Source organism: Clytia hemisphaerica, unplaced genomic scaffold (assembly GCF_902728285.1).
Source record: "Clytia hemisphaerica strain Z4C2 unplaced genomic scaffold, Clytia hemisphaerica genome assembly, whole genome shotgun sequence".
Lineage (NCBI taxonomy): Eukaryota > Metazoa > Cnidaria > Hydrozoa > Leptothecata > Clytiidae > Clytia > Clytia hemisphaerica.
Genome location: NW_027104293.1, coordinates 506,051 through 531,160, shown reverse-complemented (window position 1 = coordinate 531,160; position 25,110 = coordinate 506,051). Strand labels below are relative to the sequence as shown.

The following is a 25,110-nucleotide window of genomic DNA, read 5'->3' as shown; positions in this document are numbered from 1 at the left end:
ATATCAAGTCACTAAACAATATTTTGTAAACAGAAACTGTTAGTGGTCGATAAAATTTAAGTCAGTTAGTTAAGTTAGGGAAAACTAGGTCAAAATAAAAAAAATGTCTTTTTTCCAGAAATTGACTGGCTGAAGTTTTTTTGGGGACACGCCCGGTCGCAAAGGAAACGTTTTTTTTTGTGCTGTCATTTCTCTTTTATTTTCATTTGTTTTTTGTTCTCACAAAACGTTTGTTCACTTCACATGCGCTTGATCGCAGATATTTCATATGACTTTTAAATAGAAAATTTTTAGGTCTTTTAGCTTCATGCCTGTTCTCACTTTTGGTCAAAACTTTTAGTAGTAAACTTAATGCATTTCTATTTTCAAACCGCGTACTCCTCATTGCTTTTTTAAAAATGTGTATTTTCTATAGGATACTCTTCACTAGATATATCATTTTAGTCTTTTGAAACTATAATCTTACATAATCTTACAAAAAAAATCAACAAACCAAGCGAAACACACAAGTTTTGTAAATCTGCTAAAAAAGAAAAACAAGAGTGTGAAAAAATTCTAAAAATGGAAAAAGAATATTTTGAGGTCAGCTGGGTGAGTCTTTTTTGTCACCTGCATTTTACTCTAGGGGCTGAGTTAGGAAACGTGTGTGGCGTTATTTCGATCAGGCACAAATTTCCATAATGGCGGATTTTAGATTTTCAACCCTTTTTAGCCCTCTTGCTTGAAAAAAAATTGAAAGATTTTAGAGGCTCTGCCAGCCTAAGGAAAATATTTTTTGAGCTTGAAACCCTGCATATTATATACCAGTGCTGCAAATAACGGCCAGTGACCGGTAATTACCGGTCATTTTGTAGTTTCTACCGGCCATTCTGAAGCTCAGTTTTTCGTTTTGTCCGGTTAAAATTTGAAGATTAGGGGCTCAGATAAATACTTAATAGCGCTTCTAATTAAAAGAGGAACAATTTTTCAATTGAAATAGGTGTTTAGCCAATCTAATAATCCAATAAGTCAATCTGTAATAACAGACTACAAAGGTGGTTCCGCCAGGCCCCCTGCTCGTTACACTCAAAAAATTATCGGCCAGCTGAAGTTTCCCTATTTGCAGCACTGTATACCAATCGATCAGAAATTTTATGCTGATTAAGAAAAAAGGTCAGAACCATGGTCTGAAAATTTCATTACCAAGAGATACGAAGTACTTACGTTTTCTAAGTTTTGAAAACGAAAGTACTTCATAGCTCGAGATAGCAAAATTTTCAGACATGGTTCTGACCTTTTTCTTAATCAGCATAAAATTTCTGATCAATTGGTATATAGTATGCAGGGTTTTAAGCTCAAAAAAATATTTTTCTTAGGCTAGCAGAGCCTAAGAGCCCATGTGACGAAAGAAAATTTTGAATTCGCCATTATGGATTTCGAAATTCATGTAGAAAAAAAACTTTTCCTGAATTTTATTATTTGAACGGTAGGCAAGTCCCTCCAAAAATTTCAAGTAAATTAAGTAAGCCAATCAAATGTTACAGCCACGCAAATCTGGAACCAAAAGTAGTCATTTCAAAAAATCGAAATCGAAAGTGCTTCATATCTCCAGATAACGAAATTTTCAGACCATGGTTCTGACATCTTTCTTAATCAGCATAAAATTTTTGATCGATTGGTATATAATATGTCTACGTTTAAAGTTAAAAAAATTTTTTTTCAAGCAAGAGGGCTAAGAAGGGTTGAAAATCTAAAATCCGCCATTATGGAAATTTGTGCCTGATCCAAATAACGCCACACACGTTTTCTGACTCTTCAAGGACTATACTTTCATGATCAAAAGAAAAAATGACTATACGCCGATGCGCATACGGGACCTAACTCAGCCCCTAGAGTATTTCCAGAAACAAGACCCTTATTTATTTTTTGACCTAAGTAAAAAAATTGGTACCGTAAAGTTGGTTTAATTTCGACATCCTTCTTTAGTTTAGAGATAGGAATAATAGAAAGGTCTGAATCACTGATGGACTCCTTAACTAACTGACCATGCTAAAAGCAAAGAAAATTACCTTAAGAGAAGAAATTTTGGCAAATGGGCAAGGCCTGGCTTGGCAATTGGGCCCATTTTGATGCAATTTGGCGGAATTTATTTTGGCGATTTAATTAAATTTCTAAATTTTAACTTCCTGAAAAAAGTAGAACGCTCTACTCAGCCAACGTGGTATGTTTCGAAAGCTAAACTATTACAGTGGAAAATGCTAAGAAATCAGGCTGATAGTTCTTGCTTTTGTTATTGCCACAGGTGTGAGCTTCAACCTCCCTACTTGAAGAAATGGCAATTTTAAGGGAAAATTGAGACTTATGCAACGTTACGTGAAAGAATTTTAATTTTGGCAAGAATCAATTTTGACAAATGACCAATAAATTTAAATTTGGCAGGAAGGAATTTTGGTGAATTTGTCAAAATTTCTTTCTGCTAAAATGACCCTGAAAAAAAGGATATTTTTTTGTAACCATGTTTAAATGGTTTTTTAGAACGTGTTAAAATCATATAATTTGTCAAAATTTTAAAAAACATCGGAAATTCCAGATTTTTCTGCTAAAAAATTGATTTTGTATTGGAAATCCAAAGTTTCAATTGCTTTTGTATTGGAAATCCAGGAATTTCAAAAAAACATTTTGCCTCGGAATTCCGCCGTCGTCCACCCCAGGGTAACCTGATAACAGCTGTTCGTAATTTTCTTACGCGCACGGTAAACCTCTGAAAGCGGTTGAAAAATATACATCTGAGGAAAATAGTCCTCTCGCGGGAAATTCTACAACAAAAATCTTGTTGTGCGCCGGAAAGTTAAAAACTGTTACGGCGCCCTATTCATAAACCCAGACGTCCGCACTCGATGACGGATCGATATGTGATTGATGGATTACTTAACGATCCGGATAGGAAATCGATGGAAGATTCAGCCATTAAAAAGTCTTGAGTATCGATCCTTCGTTGATCCATTATCGAGCTAGTATTTCAATGGAGTATACCGATTCGTCATCGATTTGTTATCGATCTTAAATCGAGTACGAGTTGATAGGGTCGATAAGGTCGATAAGATCGATAAAGATCGATGATAGATCGATAACTGAATCATAAACTTAAAAAAATCTTGAGTATCGATTCGTAACGATCCTCTATCAGTTAGTACCTTTAGCCAAATTAGGAACATTTTTCTTACTTTTACCAATATTCCTAATTAGGAATCCTATTCCTAATTAGGAAGAAATATTTAAAAGTTTAATATCTCTGAAACAAGCTACATTCGCAAATTCCAAGTATGACCAATAGATTCGGTATACCAAATATGATAACTATTCAAAAAATTGAAAAATTTCATTCGCGGATGGTGGAATTATTAACCCCCCAAAAAAATAATTCCAAATTAGGAATTAAACGAACTGCCGTTTTTATTATCACGAAGAAAGTGAGTTTCCCGCGTTTTATAAATAAGATGTAAATTTACTGGGAGGAGAGGCCTGGAGAAGTGAAGTTTTTTCTAGGAATTATAGCTCGGTCCCCCGAGAAAGTCAAGAGCTCAATCTTTCTTTCCCACCTAAATGGAATGGTTAGAATCTTATGAAGTACTTTTTAACGTGCGATTTTTTCTATTTTTGGAGAAAATCTAGGTATTTGCTTTATATTCCTAATTAGGAATTTTTTTCTTCCTAATTAGGAATAAGATTCCTAATTAGGAATACTAGTAAAAGTAAGAAAAATGTTCCTAATTTGGCTAAAGGTACTGACTGTCTATCGATCTCCTATCCGGATCATTAAGTAATCCATCGATCACATATCGATCCGTCATCGAGCCGTTCCGATGATCGATCCTATCGAGCGCAGACGTCTGGATAAACAAAATCACGCAACTTTGTTATTGTTCCTAGTCCTTTTAGACGAACGCTGTCCTTACAACTTCGAGATTGCATATTCGTCAGATCGTTATGTTTTCACACACCAAAACATTCAAAATCTGATCTCAGGTTACCCCAGGGGAACAAAGACTTGAAGACTGGAAGAGCCCAATAATAGTTTTTAATAATAAATTTTTCCTGTTCCACATGTGGAACTTTATAAAAAATCTAAACTACCAAAGCTAACCGACTGTCTTTAAAATCAGGGAAGTCTGCAGATTGGATGAAATGTGTATATAAACAATAAAAGAAATGAAAAATGAATAAAAAATTATAATAAAAAAAGTTAACCTTTAGAAGCAAAGCACCACGACCACCACGTCCAAGACCACCTGAAGATGCCATGATGGCTGACCAATGTATCTATACGAATTGAAAATTTTCCTTTAACTGTTTGATACTAAAAACCACTAATAAATTTGAATATGAGCATGAACATAATATGAGCAATAATCAATAAAAAATCTTCACAGGAACAAGAAGACTAATTTTCTGGTTTGTTTTGAAAAATGGCGTAGCGTGCCAAAATTTTTGAGCTTCATTCAAAATGGTAGCCGTTCGACAACCTCGTCTCCAGTTCCCTTGATATTTGCGTGTGCATTGTGTAAGGTTATGAGATATGCGGAGCGAGTAGCGTAATCGTAATCATTGGTTTGGTCAAAGACTTAGATTGGGTAGGCCAAGCAGCCACCCAAGCACAGTAAATCACAAAATGAGCAAAATATTTGTTCTGTTTTGCAAACAAAGGATTTTCGAAAGATTTTTTTTTAAGAACAGATGATACGTCAGCTTCGGAAAATCTCGCAAAAAGTTAGTAGAATAAAACATTTTAAAGTCCTTTAAAGGGCAGCCCTTTCGATGGATGTAAGAACCTTTAACCCCACCTACCTGCAATCAAAGTCATAATATTTGAGAAAAAAGGGATTCCCATGAAATCTTACAGTCACAAATGATTTGGGAGGGCTCTAAATTAGGTTGGCCGGGTTTTAACGCTAGAACGTAGAACTAGAAGACCTTATTATCTGAGGAACTAAATAAAAGTCCAAGAATGATCCAATAGGGCTCAGAATATAACCTGGAAGTCTATAAACCCCTCCCGATGAAATATTCGAATAAATTTATCAATTTGTCCAAATAGAGACTTTTTCGCACGAACTTTAAATTGCTGAAAACAGGAATTAGCCAGAATTCCCGATATATTTTGACCGAGATTGGCCTTTTATGACCTGTTATTTGTAACAAGGTTATTAAGTTCGGAAAATTCCGACCCTTAGAGATATTTTGACTTTAGTTGCTTTTGTAAACCTTAGAGTAGAGACTTTGTGAAAGGTAAAGAAAAACCACCCTTCGAAAACACAGGTGGTGGCATCACCGATCTTCGAATGGTTTGCCGGCGGAGGGGGTAATTAAGGTAAACGACATGCCGTACGTACGTGCGACCCTTAAATAAGGGTCCTTTAAGCTTCTCAAAGGTGCATTGTGGGTCGAGATGAGCAAAAAATAAGAAAAATGCCACTCCAAGAAAGTAAATTTTTGGAAAATCATATTTTGCCTTAAAAAGGTAAAAAAAAAATTAAGAAAATGCACCGTTATGGTCCATTTTAAGCCTGCAAATTTTCTCAAATTCAGCTAAATTTTCTCTGTAATGTAAAGGTCCAAAAAGCCTTTTTTTAAGTCGTTTTTTAATCGAATACCACCCACCGTGTTTGCGAGACGGCGACGGCGTCTGTTTGGTGTCTTTAGCCAAAATGAATTGGCAACTTAGAGAATGGAGAGTGCTGCTTTCAAATCAGGAAATCAAAAAAAAAAAGGAAATTCAAAAAAGAAAAGAAAAAAGAAACCATTTGTAACGCTTGGATGAACAATTCCAATATACTGTTTTCTTTTGTAAACAAAAAGTTCGAAACGTAAAGAAACGTTCGAAACATAAAACAAAAAGCGACTAGTAAAATCAATATATTTAAATTGTCGTGAAAATTGTAATAAAATTATGAAATAAAATATGTACAAGGTTTATGATGCTGTATGAAGAATGTCTGGTTTGTTTACTTCATGTTTGTTTTGTTTGTTGATTGTCGTCTTTTGTTTGCAAAACGGTAAGTAAATAATAACATCAAACTAAGCACAGAGCTGCCTCTCCACTGCGTACAGGAATCATCGTCCTTGAATCCGAAATCTTAAATACTCTAAGACATCCTCTTCTCAGAGACCCTTTCCCACTGCAAAAATTGTCTATAATATCGTCCTAAGTGGAAAATTATACTCTAATTTTTGTCTCCGCTGAAAATAATCAGATTAGCAAATCGTCACTGCAAAATAATATGCTAATTTTTCCATTCCTAGTTTTATGGTTCAAAAACAATGGAATTAAAATCCCCAGCCTTTAGAAACACCTGAAAATCGATCCCCATCGCGTTTTGGTGCGTTATTTCTACCCCTTACACGGAGCTTTCATTTGCCTCGTTGTATCAGAATCATATCACGTCGACGAGTCTGAACTCTCTACTGTACTGAATATTTGAGCTGTAAAGAATACACCCCCTTCTCACAGACCCGGTGGGATTCTTTCAGCCAGTGGCGGGGTGAAAATAACGGACCAAAATTCGATGGGGATTGATATTCCTATGATTTATTGTAGCTGGGGATTTGAATTCAACTTTTTTCGAAACAGAAAATTCAGTGGGGATGGAAAAAATAGCACACTATTTTGCAGTGAGGATTTGCTTATCTGACTATTTTCAGTGGGGACAGTATAATTTTCCCATGGGGACGATATTTTGGCCAATTTTTTCAGTGGGAAGGGGTCCTAGTGGGTCTGTGTGAAGGGGGTGTTCCAAAACAAGACGTTGATTCGATTCCCCATCAGTATTTGAGTTGCTCCTGTTATCGTAACTGGCCAAAGATTCCCATTGTGGATCACTAAGAAAGAGGAATTGAAAAATTGTATAGAATTCGCAAAGGAAATACAAATTGTTCCCACCTAAAAAACTCGCGTTGGGATGGGTTTGGATAGTTTTTTTAATTAAATTTCTATTAGAGGTAACGTTATAAAGCACTTTTCCTATCATCGAGTTTAAAATTTCAGGCAGTTTTAGGGTATATTTTCAACCGATGAATTTTTCACGTGGTGTGAAAGCTAATAAATTGTAAAAATGTAAAAATTGGTCATTTTTTTAGCCTCTGCAAATGAGCCGAAACAAGATGTCGCAAAATGGAAAACAGGAGCTGATGGGCTAGTGTATTTAGTCAATAATCATAAACTAGCCTGGGAAGATGCTAAACAATTTTGCGAGAAGAGGTCAGGAAAGCTTGTGGTGGTACCAAATGAACATGTCAGAGAATCTTTAAAAGATTTGTTGAGAAATCAAGAAGATGCTCTTTACTGGACAGGTAAGAATTTTTTCAATTTTCTTTGCTTTATTACAAAGGGCAATCTTCTTAGGAGGGGGTCGTACAGGCTCAAAATACCTTTTTCCCATCAAAATGTTGGCTGAATCCCGGAGCCCCGGAATCCCGAAAATTTAAGAAATTCGTAAAAACCGTCACACTGGTTTGTAGAGAATAAAAACCGGGATACCGATAAAAACAAGGCTAAATATCGTCACTGTCTGATTTTAGAATACCGTTTTCCCGTCTTATTTTTCGTCAAATCCCGTAATACCGTACTAAAAAAGGGCCAATCCCGTCACATTGTAAAAGTACAACCCCCTTCTTATAATATTCCTTACAGCTAACTTTCTCTTTATCTAAGACTTAGTCACACTCGGGGTTCCTGCCTTATAGATACCTTGGCTAGCTACGCAGCAAACTTGCGTAGCGAGAAAACAATTTATCAAGCAACAAAAAACTCTCAAAACAAAATCAACTCAGATGAAAAACTTTTAACACACAAATATAATCCACACACATATTCTTTTTCAAGAATCTATTTTGAGCGAAGGAAAAAATTATAATTGCAATATTGACATTTTTCTTTTGTTTGGAGTTAGTGCACAAAGTTTTAGGACATTCATAAATAACAACATCAGTCATCTACAGGATGTTTTTGCTAGATTAAAAATGAGAGTTACCTGAATCAAGTTTAAAATCACAAGTGCCGATATTGCGCTTTTGCAGCAGTATTATTTGATACACAATTCAGCGGACACTAGTGTGACTAACTGTCTAAGGTTTATAGTAAATCAGCACTATTTACCGTCTTCGATTTTATTGGTCCAAATCACTTCACTCCCCCGTTTCTAATAAAAGAATATATAAACTCGCTAATGCCTGGTAATACACCATTAAACATTAAAAAGCCGATGATACATACACGAAGCGAGGTTACATACAAGACGGTAATAGACCTTTTCATAAATTACGTCACGATCATCACTTGCCTCGTTTTGAAATTGCTGCCATGGTGATTAACTCCCAGCGGATTTTACTAAAACTACATTCTATTCATTAAAAGATCATTTAATGTCTCAATTGACATAATCACCATGGAAATTGTTTGAAAACGAGGCAAGTGATGTTCATGACGTAATTTATGAAAAGGTCTATCGGCAACATGATCCCACCCGTCCATCTGCTCAGTTATTTTTTACATTGTAATCATGTTTTCGGGGGATACGTATTTATTTAACGGTGTTAAAACTGTCTCTTTTATAGGTCTTTCCGAAGATCTTTTTAAAAAATGGGCATGGGAAGAAGGTGGTGGTGCAACGCCTTTCACAGACTGGGCGGTTGGTCAACCATATGACGAAGATGGAGTTCCAGGGTGTGGGGTGGTGGATGTCCATGCTAAATGGCGTGTTTCGCATTGTGAGACCGAGAGACGTTCTGTATGTCAGAAAGCAGATAATGGATTAGGTAAACATTCATTTTCCTGTGGGTTTACCAACTGACGGTACGTGCGGTGAAAAAATTATTACTTTTATAATCGTGTATCCTTATATTCAAGCAAAAAATCGGTGAAATTCATAGTGCATTTTTCTCAAATTTTCAACTCTTTTAGAGTAACAAACAATCAGAATTTTCGGGCAAAAATTTGTAACGTTTTCTGTATTTGTTGAAATTACGGTGCATTTATGAAAAATTCCATCCTTACAGTGCATTTCTGCTATCGTGAAACAATACCCTTAACCACCGCAAATAGCCATTGGTATATTTGTCTGGTTGCCCCCCCCCCCGGTCTCAAATCTGCAGATTCTTTCCCTTTTCTTTTAACACGTTCACTGTAGACTCTCTATCGACTTGTTACACATACATATATATGTATATACATTCATATATACTTGTTATACATACATATATATAGAACTTCAGAACTTTTCAAGCGCATGCTCAATCAGGGAGCTGAAAGATCTTTCTTGCGAAAACAAATAGTAAAGTGTTTTGATAGATTTCCAGAGACTTTTATGAAATTCGGAGAATCTTTAAATGGTTTTTTAGCACAACTGCATTTTTGAAAAATTGAAACATTTTTTTTTTTTTAATATTATGTATTGTATGTTAGTTTTCTCAGTCATTTTCTTTTTCGTTCTTTCCCGTACAGACGGCTGCACGGACTTTAGGTGTCGAACCGGGTTCTGGGCCTATTTTTTGAAGATTTGTGTTTTTTGATACTTGTCTTTTGTCGTTTGTCTTGTTCTTGTTCTTGTCTGTTGTTTACCCTTTTTTGTTTCTTTGTACCTATTTGTGTGGGAGTTTTTGTTTATTTTTCTATGTTTGTTAGTTTGTTTGGACTGCGGGTCGGTTCAGGGACTGCGCCTGTCGCAAGTCAGGGACTCCAGATTGCATTGGTTGGGTTTTTGAGTGGGTTTTGGTGTTTGTGTTTTTCTGCTTGGCTTTTTAAACTTTATGTCTATTGGTTTGTTGGTTCTTTTTCGCATAAAATTCTCATTTCTTGACAGGATGTTTGATTGGTTTGATTTAAATATTTAGAAAAATTCAAAAAAATGGAAAAAAACGTATAATTATAAAAATATTAGTGCATTTTTATGTTTCATCTTTATTTTATTTAGTATTTTCAACACTTTCTCTCCTTGAGGTAAGATCTCTGATCTTCACCATATATATAGTATGAAAATAAAGTGTTTTCTCCTGTCAGATCTACAAACAACAAAGAATGGCCGAATTCTTTTTCCTCTTAGAGAGACGATGTTATAATGAAAGGGTAATTAGTCCTCTCTGGGTCCCTCTGTCTTTATCCTGGCTTGGGACAGGCTGACTGTCATTCAAGACAGTCAGGCGACATTACCCCCAGCGGCCTGTACAAGATGACAACAAACTCCAGGTAGACTGACAGGAGAAGAAAACAAAAAATGAATCAACGAAGGTGTAAACACCTTAGACTCCTTTGGAGCCGGCTGCACTAGACACCAGGCAGGGGACATCCTCGCACATCCTGATGTACTAGGCAAATATATATAGTATGAAAAAATAAAGTGTTTTCTCCTGTCAGATCTACAAACAACAAAGAATGGCCGAATTCTTTTTCCTCTTAGAGAGACGATGTTATAATGAAAGGGTAATTAGTCCTCTCTGGGTCCCTCTGTCTTTATCCTGGCTTGGGACAGGCTGACTGTCATTCAAGACAGTCAGGCGACATTACCCCAGCGGCCTGTACAAGATGACAACAAACTCCAGGTAGACTGACAGGAGAAGAAAACAAAAAATGAATCAACGAAGGTGTAAAACACCTTAGACTCCTTTGGAGCCGGCTGCACTAGACACCAGGCAGGGGACATCCTCGCACATCCTGATGTACTAGGCAAATATATATAGTATGAAAATAAAGTGTTTTCTCCTGTCAGATCTACAAACAACAAAGAATGGCCGAATTCTTTTTCCTCTTAGAGAGACGATGTTATAATGAAAGGGTAATTAGTCCTCTCTGGGTCCCTCTGTCTTTATCCTGGCTTGGGACAGGCTGACTGTCATTCAAGACAGTCAGGCGACATATATATATACTATAACCGTACATCCTGTGCCCAAGTTCAGGAGTTGCCATAAAGCCATTATGGTAATAACCGGGAGGGCGCATTTCTATACATTGTATATACTATATACGTATTTGAAACATCCAGAAATAAATAAAAAAAGAACACTCAAACATTATACGACGTAAAGATTCTCAATCATCAGTTTATGTAGGGCAATTGCCCACACATCTTAACGAATCCAACTCGGACGTTAAAGAGGCACTCGCACTTCCGGTCTCATTCTATTGTCTACACATCACAACACCCTTATGTTAGATTTATTTATTTATTTATTTTTTTTACGTATTTATTATATTTACATATACGTATTTGTAAAGTACATCAATATAGAAAGGTGTCCGAATTATATGGGTATCATTTTTTTCGGACACTAGTGTGCTTTACAGCCCAGAATGTATCAATTATGTTTAGATGACGAGGAAAGTGAAGTAACAAACAGTGAACGCCTTCAAGCGGAACAATCCGGTAAACGGAAATCGAAAGTACCGTTACACATGACAACAAATCATAAGCTGTTCAGTAAGTTAATAAATTCTTATTTCATAAGAATAAGAACGCTTTTCTTTTTTCCTGGACAATCAATCTCTTCTACTCCAGGGGGGGTTAACCTTGTCAACCGACGGAGGTGCTCCACTGAGGTTCAAAAAATGGACCCTACGAGGGAATTTTGCCGAAATTTGCGAAAAAAGTGACCCTGAATTGGACTGATATTCCAAAATTTTCTACTTTTTCTCCAAATTTTCCAAAAAAGGCACCCTATGAGGGACTGATTTTTCTATTTTGGTGTTTTTGTGATCCTAGCTGGGACTCATGGAGGTGGACAAAAGGTACCCTGACCAGCGGCGCATCCCCGTAACCCATTTTGCCCTAGTACCCCCCCCCGTGCTTCTACTTTTCTAAAAGGAACCAGATGAGGATTCTCCTTCCAAGGATAACATCATCGACTGATTTATTTGGAGTTTTATCCAAAAATGAGTTTAGGTTTGGGGGACAAGGTTGCCAAATTGGATATCACTTTGACCACGTTTCAGTGGATAAAAAAGCTGATCAATAGACTATATATTGTTTTATTTCCAGAGCGAGGATTCATCCCACGACCATACATCCTTGATATCAAGCCAACGTTTCATATCCGTCATAAATTCGAAGGTATTAATTCATGATATTCATGATGTAATCTTTGCGCCTAAACAATAGATGTGACGTAACAACTTGCCGCCATTATTAGTGGCAAAGAAATTGTCCCGCTAACCTATTTTGTATTGTAACCGGGGGTTTACGAAAAAGAAAGCTTAATATCTTGTAACGTAATATAATAGAATTAAATATCTTTTGGAAATCTATTGCAGATAATTAAAGAATTTCAATGAAAGAGTTTTTTCTTTGATTTGGAGTATTTGTACTTCTGTATTAATCTTTTCTTATTTTTTTCCGGGGGTCCTTGCTTGGAAAACATTGGGGAACACATTTGTTTTGCCACCAATAATGGCGGCCAAATGTTTTGATTCGGAGTGTCAATCAACGAAAAGATTACATAAGATTACATCATGAATATCATAAATATTACATATAATATGAAGGCTAGAAAGTCTTCAACCTTTTCTCTAACCAGCGAATTCAAAGGAATTCATGATATTCATGACGTAATGTTTTCTACGGAAAGAGCCCGGTTTTAGCCAGTAGTGGCACTTTTTAAACTAGACAAAAGGTATATAAAAAGTGCCACTACTGGTAAAAACCGGGGTCTTTCCGTAAAAAAACATTACGTCATGAATATCATGAATTAATACTTTAGAATTTACTTAGTTAGGTTTGTAACCTTCGGTGCAATGATTTGATTTGGAAAAAAATATCAATGAAATCAGGAGACTTCAAAGTACATCCATTAAAATTTTGACTTGAAAAATTGGCTAAAAAAAGGCAAGCAACAATAGAATTAACGCACGCCTAAATTGAATGCTCTCATTACTTATAATGCGAAGTCTAAAGAGGAATATTAAGCCTTTCTCATGCGAGCAAAGATGACAACTTAAATTTTGCGCCGCCGCCGCTTTACGGATGGTTGATCAGATCTAGTGTATCTAATTGTTTTGGCGATGCACATTTTTTAAGACCCTGGTGGAGGATTGTTAATTTCAATCTAACGTTTTAATCAAAGCCAAGTAATTCATGGAATTATCTCTAGAGCTTTCAGCTATACCTCATTGAAAGACGTTAGATTTTTTGCTAAAACTTAGCACAAACACTACAGTAAAACCTCTAATTAACGGACAATGGACAATGGTGCATATTATGGATACCTGATTCATAAATAAACTTCAAGGTCAAATCCTCATAAAAAAGTTCCCAAAAGGGGGACACTCAATTAGGGGACCCTCTGATTAGTGGACAAACCTATTATCCAAATTAGTTTTACAAATTTGCAGTTTTTCCTTCACCCTAAATTCACGACCCTCGACGACGAATTTAGTATATTTCTAGACATTCTTTGAATCGTGAAAACTAAATTGTTGCGTTTCAACAACCTTTCTCTAGTTCTTCTATGTTCTAGTGTCTGCAGATAAGTACTTTAGACTTCAATTTTACATTTTCGACACCCGTGGAATGGCCTAATTTCAAAATTGGAGCTCTTAGATCAAAAGTTTATACTTTTAATTAGCGGACATTCGCCAAATTTGGTACAATTTGGCGGAATTTATTTTGGCAATTTAATAAAATTTCTAAATTTGGCGAGAAGAAATTTTGGCGAACGACCCATTTTTATTCAATATTTTAGATGAAAAAAGGGAGAAAAAAGGGTCTTTAGGAGAAATAAAGACTAGATTGAAAAAAAATGAAATTTGGCGAGAATTTATTTTGGCGAATGAACAATAAAAATTTGGCGGAAAGAAATTTTTGGCGAATTTGGCCTTCCCTTAAGGGCGATGGTGCCCACTAATTAAAGGTTCAACTGTGAGTTTGGACATGCAAGTGTAACCAGAGACGATTAATCTAAAATATTTTCTTTCTTACAGAGTATATATTTGCCAAATACAAGCAAGAATTTCAATTACGTTTATGAAATTTATTTTTAAGAAAACTGCTAAGACAAGCTTATTATTCGACTCACTCTGTTTGTTGGGTCAAGCTGGAGTTTTTACAAGGTTTTCGATGATTCGATCGGTTGGTCGTTGAATCTTGAGACAAAGGATGTTATTACCCCAAAAAGTTGATAATTAAAGAAACCGTAATTATGACGTCATAATTTGATCGAAATTTGGACCAAACATGTATCAAACTGATTCCTAAGTTTTTGAAAAAAAGATTTTTTGGCATAATAGCACTGACCTTTATATATCCCTGGACCAAGTTACTCAATGCCGACCAAGCAAAATATTACCTTAAGTGGATTAATTTTCGCGTGGACAAAATTTCGCGAATGGAAGATTGAAAATTTTCGCGTGGACTAAATTTCGCGATTTGGCCTATTTTTTACCTAATTTCTTTCATTTTCCTAGGGGTTTTGGCAAAAATTGCAATTCTAAAAATTTCGCGTGGACAAAATTTCGCGAAAATGGCCAAAATACGCGAAAATCGCGAAAATTAATCCACTTAAGGTATGATCGGAGTTTTTTTGAAATTGGTACCCGCGGATAGATCTAGTTTCGCTTGTACGCTAATGATGTAGCACTGTTTGTCGTTAGGCAAAGTTTCAAACTACAAAGGCTTTTTTCCCGGTACCAACTTTAAATAAAACTTCAATCAAAGATGGCGGGTATAGCTTGGTCCAGGGATACATAATGGTCAGTGCATGACATGCAATCATGACAGGGAAATAATTAAGAACGATGGCGTGCTTTCGGGCTATGTTTAACGTTCTAGCTATTAGCAAGTTTATTCATCGGATGATATCGAGGGTGAAGGTAAAAGTCGACGCAAAACAAAGTCGATAGTTGATGTACGGCTCTATATCGCCTTTGCTTACCTAAAAAGACGACGGTATTTTGGTGTTTTTACCTTCGTCGAGCAAAGTGGATGGCGATTTTGTCAACTTTGCTTTATATCGTCTCCTTCGGTTTGTCTCTTGTGATTTTTGTGATCGCGATGACAGCAAAAACGTAATAGAGGGGAGTGCTGGATGGCGAGTGGGCTCATAGTTATTGGCAGAGCTAAGATCTTTTATTTGATACAAAGAGTTGAATTAAGGTTAGATCTAGAGAAATTTTCTCAAATTTCTGTTGTACTGTATACACGTTTTTTATGAGAGCAACTATTTAAGAACATAAGGCTTCGATGACCAAAATTTTACAAACAAGTTTAGAACATTTAAAGATTTTGCAGACACTAAAACACCAATTTTCTTTTAGTTATCAGGCAATTACACAAAAATTTTCAGAAAATGGTTAAAATTAAAACATTTTTCAGAAAATTCTTAGGCTTAAAAATAAAAAATTAAGAACATCCGAAGGCTGTAAATATTTTGAACGTTCTTATAGAGAATTAGCGGTTTGTTTGCTCTCGTGTTTCTGTTAGAAATCTAATCTCTAGAAAAAGTCTTTTTAATCATATCTTGTGAAACATAAAATCTGAAAGTTTCTTGTATTCAAGGGATAGCATTATTGATAGTTTTACTTCGAGAAGGTTAATGTCAATTTATACAGAACCAGAAATGGATACACAAGAACAAATCGAAAATTTGAAGATAGAATATAAACAACTGTTTACAGAAATTCATAACGAAAAAGACCGAATTTGTGATTTAGAAAAGCGAGTTGTTGATTTTGAAACTCGTATTCAAGAACTTGAAAAGCAGCAAGGGGTAATTGAGCCTCAAATAAAAAGCCAAAAGGATGTAGAAATAAATGATATAGGATGGTATCAGAAATTGAAAAACATTTTCAAAAAAGACGCGACGAGAAATGGCTTCGTCACAAATGAAATGCGTTTTCAGGAAGGAATCGAAAGGTTTATCGAATGTAAAGATTATGACGAGATAAAGCATATTTACGAGAGCTATGAGGAATATTACGAAGACATTTGGCGACGTATGGCGCTCGGTAAAGCAAACTATTGCGGAGATTATGTTTTCATCAAGCAAAAGATAGATTCTCCTGATCTTAAAGTTTCTGGCCATAAAAAGGAAAAGTTCATCCAGTTTGAAGCAACTTCAATCTTAGCTTTTACTGGTCGATTCTCTTTGGCAGTTTTTGTTTTGCATCCAAAACACGTTGGAAAGTATCTCATGATGAAAGGAATAACTGAAACGCGCTTTCAAACAGATTGCATCACAGAAGATTTTTATAAAGATTGGGATGGTACTGTTATATTTTGCTGTTGTTGTTATAACTTCATACAATATCCTATCAAAATATTCAAAAACCACGAATTCCCAATCAACGCTAGACTTAAGGTAGAAGAAGGGGTAATACGCTTTATTGAACAGGGAAAATATGAAGCTGAAAAACAGACATACTCAACCTATGCATAGTTTTATGAAGATCTATCTAGTCGAATGGTCTCCGATGTATCATATGGTCCTATGGAATACCGCCTGACAAAGCTAACGAAAGAGGAAAAACACCCTGAAGTTACATTTATACCAGAAGTTTGTTTTAACCCAAGTATTTTCCTTAGTAGAGTCTTCGTACTGCACCCTCAAGATCCGGAAAAATACCTGGAGCTAAACCCAACTGTTAGAAAATCACTCTTCAAATCTATAAAGTCGATAATGTCAAAAATAGGTATTCAGGAACCTTCGATGCCCCAAGGTGGTCAAGAATCTTGGACTTTTGATAGGTTAACCGAAGATTATTATAAAGAGTTCAATGGACAAAATAACTTGATTTTATGTGCAAGATACAACATGAATTATAATTTAATTTTATTGATTTTGTCCGTAATTTTAAGTGTTATGCTAAGTTGTTTAACCCCATTCCCTATTTTTGATTTTATCGAATTGTTTTTTGTTTTTATTATCCTCCTTTTTTTTGTTCTCGGAATGGTTTTAATTTATGTATCTCCAATATTATTTGTTGTGATGTATTTCAAATTTTACTATCTTTAAATTTATGACACCATATGAAATCAACCAATTTATGGATTCCGAACTGATAAATAAAGCGATGTAATTCAATATCTTCGAAAAAATACAAGCAAGGGCCTTTTCACAAATCATTTGAGTGCAACGAGTAAATCTCTTGAGTCTTCAAGTGTTGCTCTTGTTTAAATAGAGACTTCTTACGAACTCCCCTGGGAATCAATTACCAATTAGCAATTTTTTGAAAACGAGGTAAGCGTTGATCGTGACGTAATGTATGAAAAGGTTTATTGCAATCCATACTAAAGTCTGTCTCAAAATAATTTGCAGCTGGAGACAAAAATAGCTGTAACTTTTGATAGAATTCGATGCTGGTTGACTCTATAAACACTATAAAGTAGTAAAAAACGACAAGAAAACAGCCTTCTGTCGATCAACCAGCAATAAACTTTGTTTGATATCTTTTGATTGAATGAATATTTTTGAAAAATCTTTTCAAACTGATGATGATCTAAGATTGAAGAATCACTCCTGTGAAAATGGTAATTATACCACATTTCTACAAGAAGTTGATTATTTTCTTCTTCATTTTTCATTTTCATTATCCTTTTTTTTCTCAAATTTTTTACTTCATAATATTCCACTCAGGAATATCTTTTTAACGAGCACAAAATCGCAACTTGATTCGAATTCTATCAAAAGTTACAGCCATTTTTTTCTCCAGCTGCAAATTATTTTGAGACAGACTTTAAAGATTATCTTTGAATGTTACCCGAGCTGTGAGAGAAACACAGAGAAATGGATAAATTCGTTGGTTGTCATTTTAACATTTTGTCATTATTTTTACTTACTTGTGTTGTGCCAGTTATGCCATTGTCCTGGTAAATATATTTCATTCATAAAAAAGTTATGGACTGTTTCTAAGTGAAAACCATGAAATCTGAGCTAATTTCTTAACAGGTTTGATAAGAGGCTGTTTATCGTATGCTTGCTACCTTTATAAATCAATTTTTGACTTAAAGATTTTATTTTTACATAAGTATTTCCGTTTTTTATCAGACACATGTTTCATATCAGGACAGTGTCTTCCTATTGTTATATTATGCTGATATAAGCAAAAAAAATTTTTTTCTTTTACTCTTCTGACCAATCTTGCTCCACATCCGTGTCAATTCAATATAAAAAAGCTTGTGAATTAAAACTGATGAGTAAGCAAACGATATCACTCTTGTTTTAAAACAAAACCTTAGTATTCTCTGAATTCAAACGCAACGGTAACCATTACACCCCCTTATCACAGATCCGGTGGGACCTCCCTCATATTGGTTAAACTGGCCAAAACATCGTCCCCAATGGAAAATTATACTTCAATTTTTGTCTCCACTGAAAAAAAAATCAAATAAGCAAGTCTTTAATACAAAATATGGTGTTATTTTTTCCAACCCCACTGAATTTTGTAACTTGAAAACACTGATAGAATTAAATAAAAAACAAGAGGATATCAATATCCCCAGCAAGTTCTAATCCGTTATTTTTGACCACACTGGCTGAAAAAAATTCAAATATGTAAGTCCTTAATGCAAAATATGGCGTTACTTTTTCCAATTCCGCTGAATTCTCTAACTTGAAAACAATGATAGAATTAAATAAAAAACAAGATCCCCGGCAAGTTTCAATCCGTTATTTTTGACCACACTGGCTGAAAAAATCTAACAGGGTCACATCTTTACATCTTGGATGAAATCAAACATCTTTCATTTTTATTCAGAAAACGATTTCATCAGAAGAAACAGAGTACCTACAAGACATTCAGGAACAAGAAAATTGCGTATAAACGGCAGACCTTACAACGCGAAACGATCGCAGACTATACAATCAAAATCAAACCTACCACAACAGGGAAATGAGTTCGATTTCTGGATCCGAGAAAGACTTGGTGACAATGATATGGAATTATTACAACAGAACCTCGCTGAATTCACCAAAGACACATCAAAAGGCACATCAAAAATCAAAAGTCTAGAAAAATCATCTTCTAGTCTACCGCAGACTGGTAATCGACGTAGTCCTCCAACTGAAGCCAAAATCAAGGTCTATGGGGGCACATCAAAAATAGGTGCTGGTGGTGAATATTGCGTGCTACCTTTCCGGTATAATTCGGAAGTACATAGGAATTGTTTACCAACTAAAGATGGCAGAAAAATGTGGTGTTCGCTAAGCAGTAATTATGATCGTGATGCATTATGGGCTTATTGTGATGGAGATATTGAAGACCCAAAAGGTAACGACCCTTACCGGAAATTTGACCAATTTTGACCAAATTTCGATCTTTCTGGGGGGTCAAAAAAGTTAAAGTTTTCCTATTTCTCCTATACCCTTAGTGGGAATGAAATTTGATTTTCTGATTTTAACGACCCTTAGCGGGACTTTGGAGATCTAAAAAAGGTACCCTTAAGGGCGGCACATACCGTACCCTCTATTTGCCTAAGTACCCCCCCCCCCCCACCAGGTCTTTTACTACTTAGCCCTCTATAACTCAAATTCTTCTATATCTCAAATACCTCCTTAACTTTGACAAATTTTTTCGCCCATTGAGTTACACATTTTTTTCAGAAGCAACTCCAACTCCAATTTTCGGGTCAGGGCTGGAGTTGCTTACTAGCATTCTAGCTCATTTTCTGAAAAACTTGCTTTGACCACCCCTGATATTAAACCATATTTATGCTTTATTAGTTGAAGGGCTATTGTTTGCCATGCTTAATTTATCTAAAAAGCTTTAACGCTTTAAGAGATAGTGAAATAGCAAATTTCATTTTGTCTAAACATTAGCAACCTGGTTGCTTATAATGCCTTATAAAATTTCCATAACTCGAACAAATGTGTGCCCCCCTTGCGTGTTTGAGTACTCTCGAGTTCCTAATAAACGTACAGTAACAAATAAACATACAGGGTTGAAAATGGAGGCATAAAAATCTAATTGAAGGGTCTTTTCAAGTTTAGGTTAGGGGTGTAAATAATGGTTATTCTGCTTTCATTTGACGAATAGATAAAACCTTCATAGTCAAAGAAAGGTATTTAGCCTCAGAAGCACAAGTAGAGACTTGAAATTGAAGAAAATCTTTGTCAAAATTAATAAACGTACATGTACGTTTATTAGGCACCCGAGAGTAATGGGCTTTTCCGGAAGTCCGTGCCCCCCTGTTGAGGATATCGGATATCCAGGAGGTTAACGGTTTTTGTTCAAAAGTGGATATCCAGGAAGTAAAGTGTCTTTTCAAGTAAAAAATACGATATACAGCCATCTTTATAAGGATAACGATTTTTGTTCAAAAGTGGATATCCAGGGGGTAAAGTGTCTTTTCAAGTAAAAAATACGATATACAGCCATCTTTATAAGAGAGGATATCCAGGGGGTTGAGCATAATTTTAAGAGTGGATATCCAGGGGGTCTTTACTAATCAAGTAGGATATCCAGGGGGTTCGATATTTCGAAAAATCGATATCCTCAACAGTGGGGGTAAAATCTTTTTCTGGAAAAGCCCAATGGAGACTCCAATTGCTTCGGATCATTTCTGCAAGATATTCTTAAAAACTGATTAGCAAAAGTTAATTCTACCGTTAGTAATGCAAAATGCTTTTTTGGATAAGGTAGATGAATGCAATCTAGTCTTTATGTTTTGCTTTTTCTTTGACGAATATGGTTAGATTTTAAATTTTCTAGATCATGATTGACTGAAGACGACGGTGTACTAGAACTTTTACCCCCCCCCCCCCCCCCATTTTGTGACTTAAAACTGCGGGTTGTTCCAAATCGCTTCAGCCACTTTGCGCTCTCCTCAAAAGTGCATAAACTCACTAAGGTCTCTCTGGGTACTGGAGAAAACATGCCATTTCCATTAGGTGGGGGGGGGGTAAAAATGTTGCCCACGGGTTTGACAAAGAAACTCTTTCGCTTATACCCTCGAAACACCCAAAACGTTATTTAATTTTGGAGAAAAAAAGTTTTATGATTTGCTTTGATTTGGTCTGTTTAAAGTTGCTCTTGTGATGAATGAAAAGGATGCTAAATTAAATATTTTAAAACTTTTCAGCTTCAAGTAGTGGCTCCAAGAAACACATTGTTGCGCCGAAAAATGAGACTTCATCAGGCCGCATTGAAGGGAATGAAATCAAGGAAATGTTAGGTACAGTTCTCGATAGCGAAGGAGCTTCACACAATGAAAAACGTAAAATATTGAAAGGAATTATCGAAAAACAAAATGGCGGAGAAGGAAACGCAAATTGGCAAGGTAACAATTGTTATACCGTTGAATCTCTCTATATCGAACTTGAACTGGGAATTTTATTCATTCGACTTAAAGAGAGATTGGAATTATAGAAATATATTAAGAGGGTTTCTCATTGACGGAAACTGGAAATAAGTCATGTGCCCGGTGGTAAGATCAACTCACTAGAGATCTCACAAACGTCAATTTTTATCAATTTTTTTGCATTTTTTTTAATTTGCGGCTCCATAAACTCGCTGAAACAAAAGTAAATTTCCAACTTTTCTCTGTCAAACCAAAAAAACGAATATCAATTTTTTGAATATGACCAAAAATGACGGTCTTAAATTCGACTTTGGTGTTAGGGGATGGCTTCGTCCATCCTGGGGTGATTTGACATTTGACTTGCTTCATTTTTTATCATAGGAACACAGCAAACATCAGATCCATTATTTTATGAGATGAGTGACACATTAGAAGACGAAGAGGAAAAATTATTGAGCGAAAAATCCGATTGGAAGCCTTCAAATGATATGTTGGCAAAGAAAAATGGTACTTTTATCTTGCCTAAGGTAATGTTATCTCAGTGACATACATAAGAAATATTCCAGACTTAAAGCAGTGTAGATAGCCACCATTTTGTATTTTTAGTTAACAAAGAAAATTCCTATGATTAGCGACCTTCCTTTAATCAAGGACTCTCTTTCCGCTGATTCGATCTAGTAGGCGAAAGATCTGATTGGAAGCCTTCAAATGATATATTGACAAAAAAAATGACACTCTTATCTTGCCTAAGGTAATGTTATCTCAGTGACATACATGAAAAATATTTCAGACTTAAAGCAGTGCAGATAGCCGCCATTTTGTATTTTTAGACAACCAATATTGCACCATGGTACTATATTTTAAAGAACATCTTAGCCTACAAAATAAAAAATTCTAGACAAAACACGCTTTTACTCGATGTTTTTATGTGCTCGATACATGACATTTATTTCTGATTAGTTCGAATTTATTGACACTAATAAAGGTATCAGCTGTAAAGCAAGTAACATGGGAATAAAATCACTTTTTCGAGTAATCACATGTTTTGACTGCATTGATATAATTTTGCAACTCGTGTATTAAGGACTATTTTTCCGCTGATCCGATACAGGGATACAGTTCGTTACAGGGTCACTTTTTTCGCAAATTTTTGGCATCCCCGGACTGTAACGTTAGATAAAAATACTATATGTATATGTTGCCAATATATGTCGGACATTTTGCTCGATAAGTCATAAACTTAAGATCCTCATTCTACAGTTACCAAACGACCTTGTGTTTTTTTATCGGACAGGTAACATCAGAAGGTAAAGAATTTTCGGACAACAAGATTAAAGCTTTATTTGCCAACAAACATAAAGAAGACAAAGCAAAACAGAAAACAGAAGCGGATAAAAAGGCAATGCACAGTGAACACACAATCAAACATATATTGAATAATTATGGTAAGTCTTGTGAAATACCATAATCGTACCCATCGTACCGGGGGGGGGGGGGCACTCGATCTGAAAACGACCATACGTTCGGCCCAAAATTTGGCTTCTAAAATCGGACCCTTACAGTGCAGTGAATTTCCATGAAAAATCATACCCTTACAGTGCACTTTTTCAAAATTTCTCGCCCGTAAGCGCGAAAATTTTTGCAATTTTCCAAGAAAATGTGGAATTTTTCCTCAAAAATTGACCAATTTTGTGCCAATTTTACCGAAAAATTTGCCTTTTATCACAATTTTCTACCCTTACAGTGCAGTTCAGTGCAGTTTTGTAATTTCCTACCCTTACAGTGCACTAGCTGAACTATGAAAAACCTACCCTTAAGGGCCGAACGTCTGGTAGGTCATTTACCTTGAGTGCCTCCCCCCGGGCCATCGTACTGGTATGGCATGTGCGGGAAGTAAAGGTTGGATTTTAACCTTGTGAAATCACGTGTTGCAAAAAAAAATTATAACAATCTCGGGTTTTTGGAGGTCCACACCCTATGAATAAGCATTCCGACTTCAAATAGACAATTTTAGGGTATTAATCTCACCATAATACTCTTTACGACACAGTGCGTGTAAAAATGGAGAAAAAAAAATAAGAAAAAGAAAGAAAAACATCTTTTGGTTTTGCATAGCCTGACAAATAATACAAACACTGAAGTTCCTAACCTTCCGGCTAGAGACCATAAGATTATACCACCAGGAAAAATACAGAAGAAAACAAATTCTCATTTTTTTAGGTGTGAAAGCTCTCAATGATTCAGGATGGGGAGAAGATCCAACCGTCAATAAATTTGCTCCGGATGGAGAAGAAAAGAATAAACCTTCTGACGCTGTGACGGAGAAAATCACACTAGCACCTACTGCTAATGATAAGGTATACATGATACAATCAACTCTCTCTAATTCGAACTTCTATTAATCAAATCCTTCTGTAATTCGAACTTATCATCATCCCCCTTCAAGGAAAAACCTTAGCTTTCTATAATTTGAATCTTTCTATAATTTGAATCCTTCTATAATTCGAACAAATTCGACTTCCCCCTTCGAGTTCGAATTAGAGAGTGTCAACTGTACAGATTTTTCAATCTATGTATGCATCCAGGTGGCTCAGTCGGTAGAACATTCACCTTACAATCTAAGGGTTGAAGGTTGAGGGTTCGCTTCCCGGTAACCGTCAGGTCGGTGCAGATTCAGTAGCTTGTATTCTGATCAAAGATCCACCTCAGCATTCGATCTCTCAGGTTCTAGCGTAAATAGAAAACAGGATAAACTCCCTCATTCTCGACCAACGAGCGTTGCACTCTTTCGCATGTTTCCAACGTACTTTCTCTATTGTGTTAAATCCGCCAGAGTCTGAAACACCTTATGTACAGTTGACGCTCTTTAATTCAATTTCCAAGAAGAATTGTATAACGTCAAATTTGAGAGCGTCGTCTAAAGAAACAATATTTTAAGAAAATACTGGAAAAAACCACACGTATCATGTCCAGTTTGTTGTATTTTTGTGTACTTTTCCTCTGCTAATATGGATAAAATTCTCAAACAAATATTTTTCATTTTCTCGCAAGGCCACGGAAAACATGTCCATGGATAAACTGACGAAGACAAAATCATTTGATATTATGGACGAAGAAATTAAGGAGAGAGTGAACAAGGGAGAAGAAGAAGAAACTGCCATCTTGTCTCAAGAAAACGAAGTGCTGGGTCACCATAGCGGGTAAGACATAGGAAACATTGTGATAGCAGTGTGGCTAGTAATTTCTGAGGCGTTATGAAAAGCAAGGTCGATTTCGCTTTCTAGCGCCCCGTTCTTTTTTGCATTCTGAAAAAAAAACAGTTTTTAGCAAATGGAAAGAAATTTACCTAAAAATATTCACAGACTTTAGTCTACTGTTAAGAAGTTAATTTCTGAAAAGACAGATCTCCAGCTAACAAAAGGTTGGTAAATAAAAAAGCTTCGCTTGAAATCTTACTTTATACAGTCTTTCAAAATCGACTTTCCTTAAGGTAAAAATCAATCTTTAAAAAATAGATCAAGTTCTTTTAATCAGTCCAAAACATTTGAATACATAGACGTTTGAAAAACTGTTAAAACTGAACATTCCATCGATTTTGACGCAATGCTGGATCTAAGGGTGGCTCAGAATTTATGATGGTGAGTGTTTCTCCATTGTCCGTATAAAAAACCTTGGTCTGGAAGCTGGAAGCTTATTGTTTTAATTTTTTGTCAGCTTTTTCCTTTTGTTAATATCAAAAGATGAAAATCGATTTGCTCAGTTTTTGATCCCGTTACCAAGTACTCTTCTTGGGATTGGTTTAAGGTTTAATCACATGATCAAAAAGTGAGCAAAACAAACTAATTTCTCAACGATAAGT

General features: G+C 35.7%; 2 protein-coding genes across 3 annotated transcripts in view; one reads left to right on the top strand and one right to left on the bottom strand.

The window, feature by feature from the left end:
* LOC136817151 (piwi-like protein 1) overlaps nucleotides 1–4,457 on the bottom strand; it is a 28,324-nt gene extending 23,867 nt beyond the window's left edge. The window contains exon 1 of the mRNA XM_067073488.1: nucleotides 4,228–4,457. Coding sequence (XP_066929589.1) covers nucleotides 4,228–4,281 — 54 coding nt within the window. The 5' untranslated portion in view covers nucleotides 4,282–4,457. The remainder of the gene's footprint in view (nucleotides 1–4,227) is intronic.
* Nucleotides 4,458–5,825: 1,368 nt separating this feature from the next.
* Nucleotides 5,826–25,110, top strand: part of LOC136817142 (uncharacterized) — a 31,744-nt gene continuing 12,459 nt past the window's right edge. For both annotated transcript variants that reach the window (XM_067073478.1, XM_067073477.1), the window contains exons 1-11: nucleotides 5,826–6,032; nucleotides 7,114–7,326; nucleotides 8,590–8,790; nucleotides 11,337–11,444; nucleotides 12,003–12,074; nucleotides 18,710–19,222; nucleotides 21,033–21,230; nucleotides 21,633–21,778; nucleotides 22,546–22,696; nucleotides 23,472–23,608; nucleotides 24,303–24,451. In XM_067073478.1, the coding sequence (XP_066929579.1) occupies nucleotides 5,969–6,032; nucleotides 7,114–7,326; nucleotides 8,590–8,790; nucleotides 11,337–11,444; nucleotides 12,003–12,074; nucleotides 18,710–19,222; nucleotides 21,033–21,230; nucleotides 21,633–21,778; nucleotides 22,546–22,696; nucleotides 23,472–23,608; nucleotides 24,303–24,451 (1,952 nt within the window). In that variant the 5' untranslated portion in view covers nucleotides 5,826–5,968. The remainder of the gene's footprint in view (nucleotides 6,033–7,113; nucleotides 7,327–8,589; nucleotides 8,791–11,336; nucleotides 11,445–12,002; nucleotides 12,075–18,709; nucleotides 19,223–21,032; nucleotides 21,231–21,632; nucleotides 21,779–22,545; nucleotides 22,697–23,471; nucleotides 23,609–24,302; nucleotides 24,452–25,110) is intronic.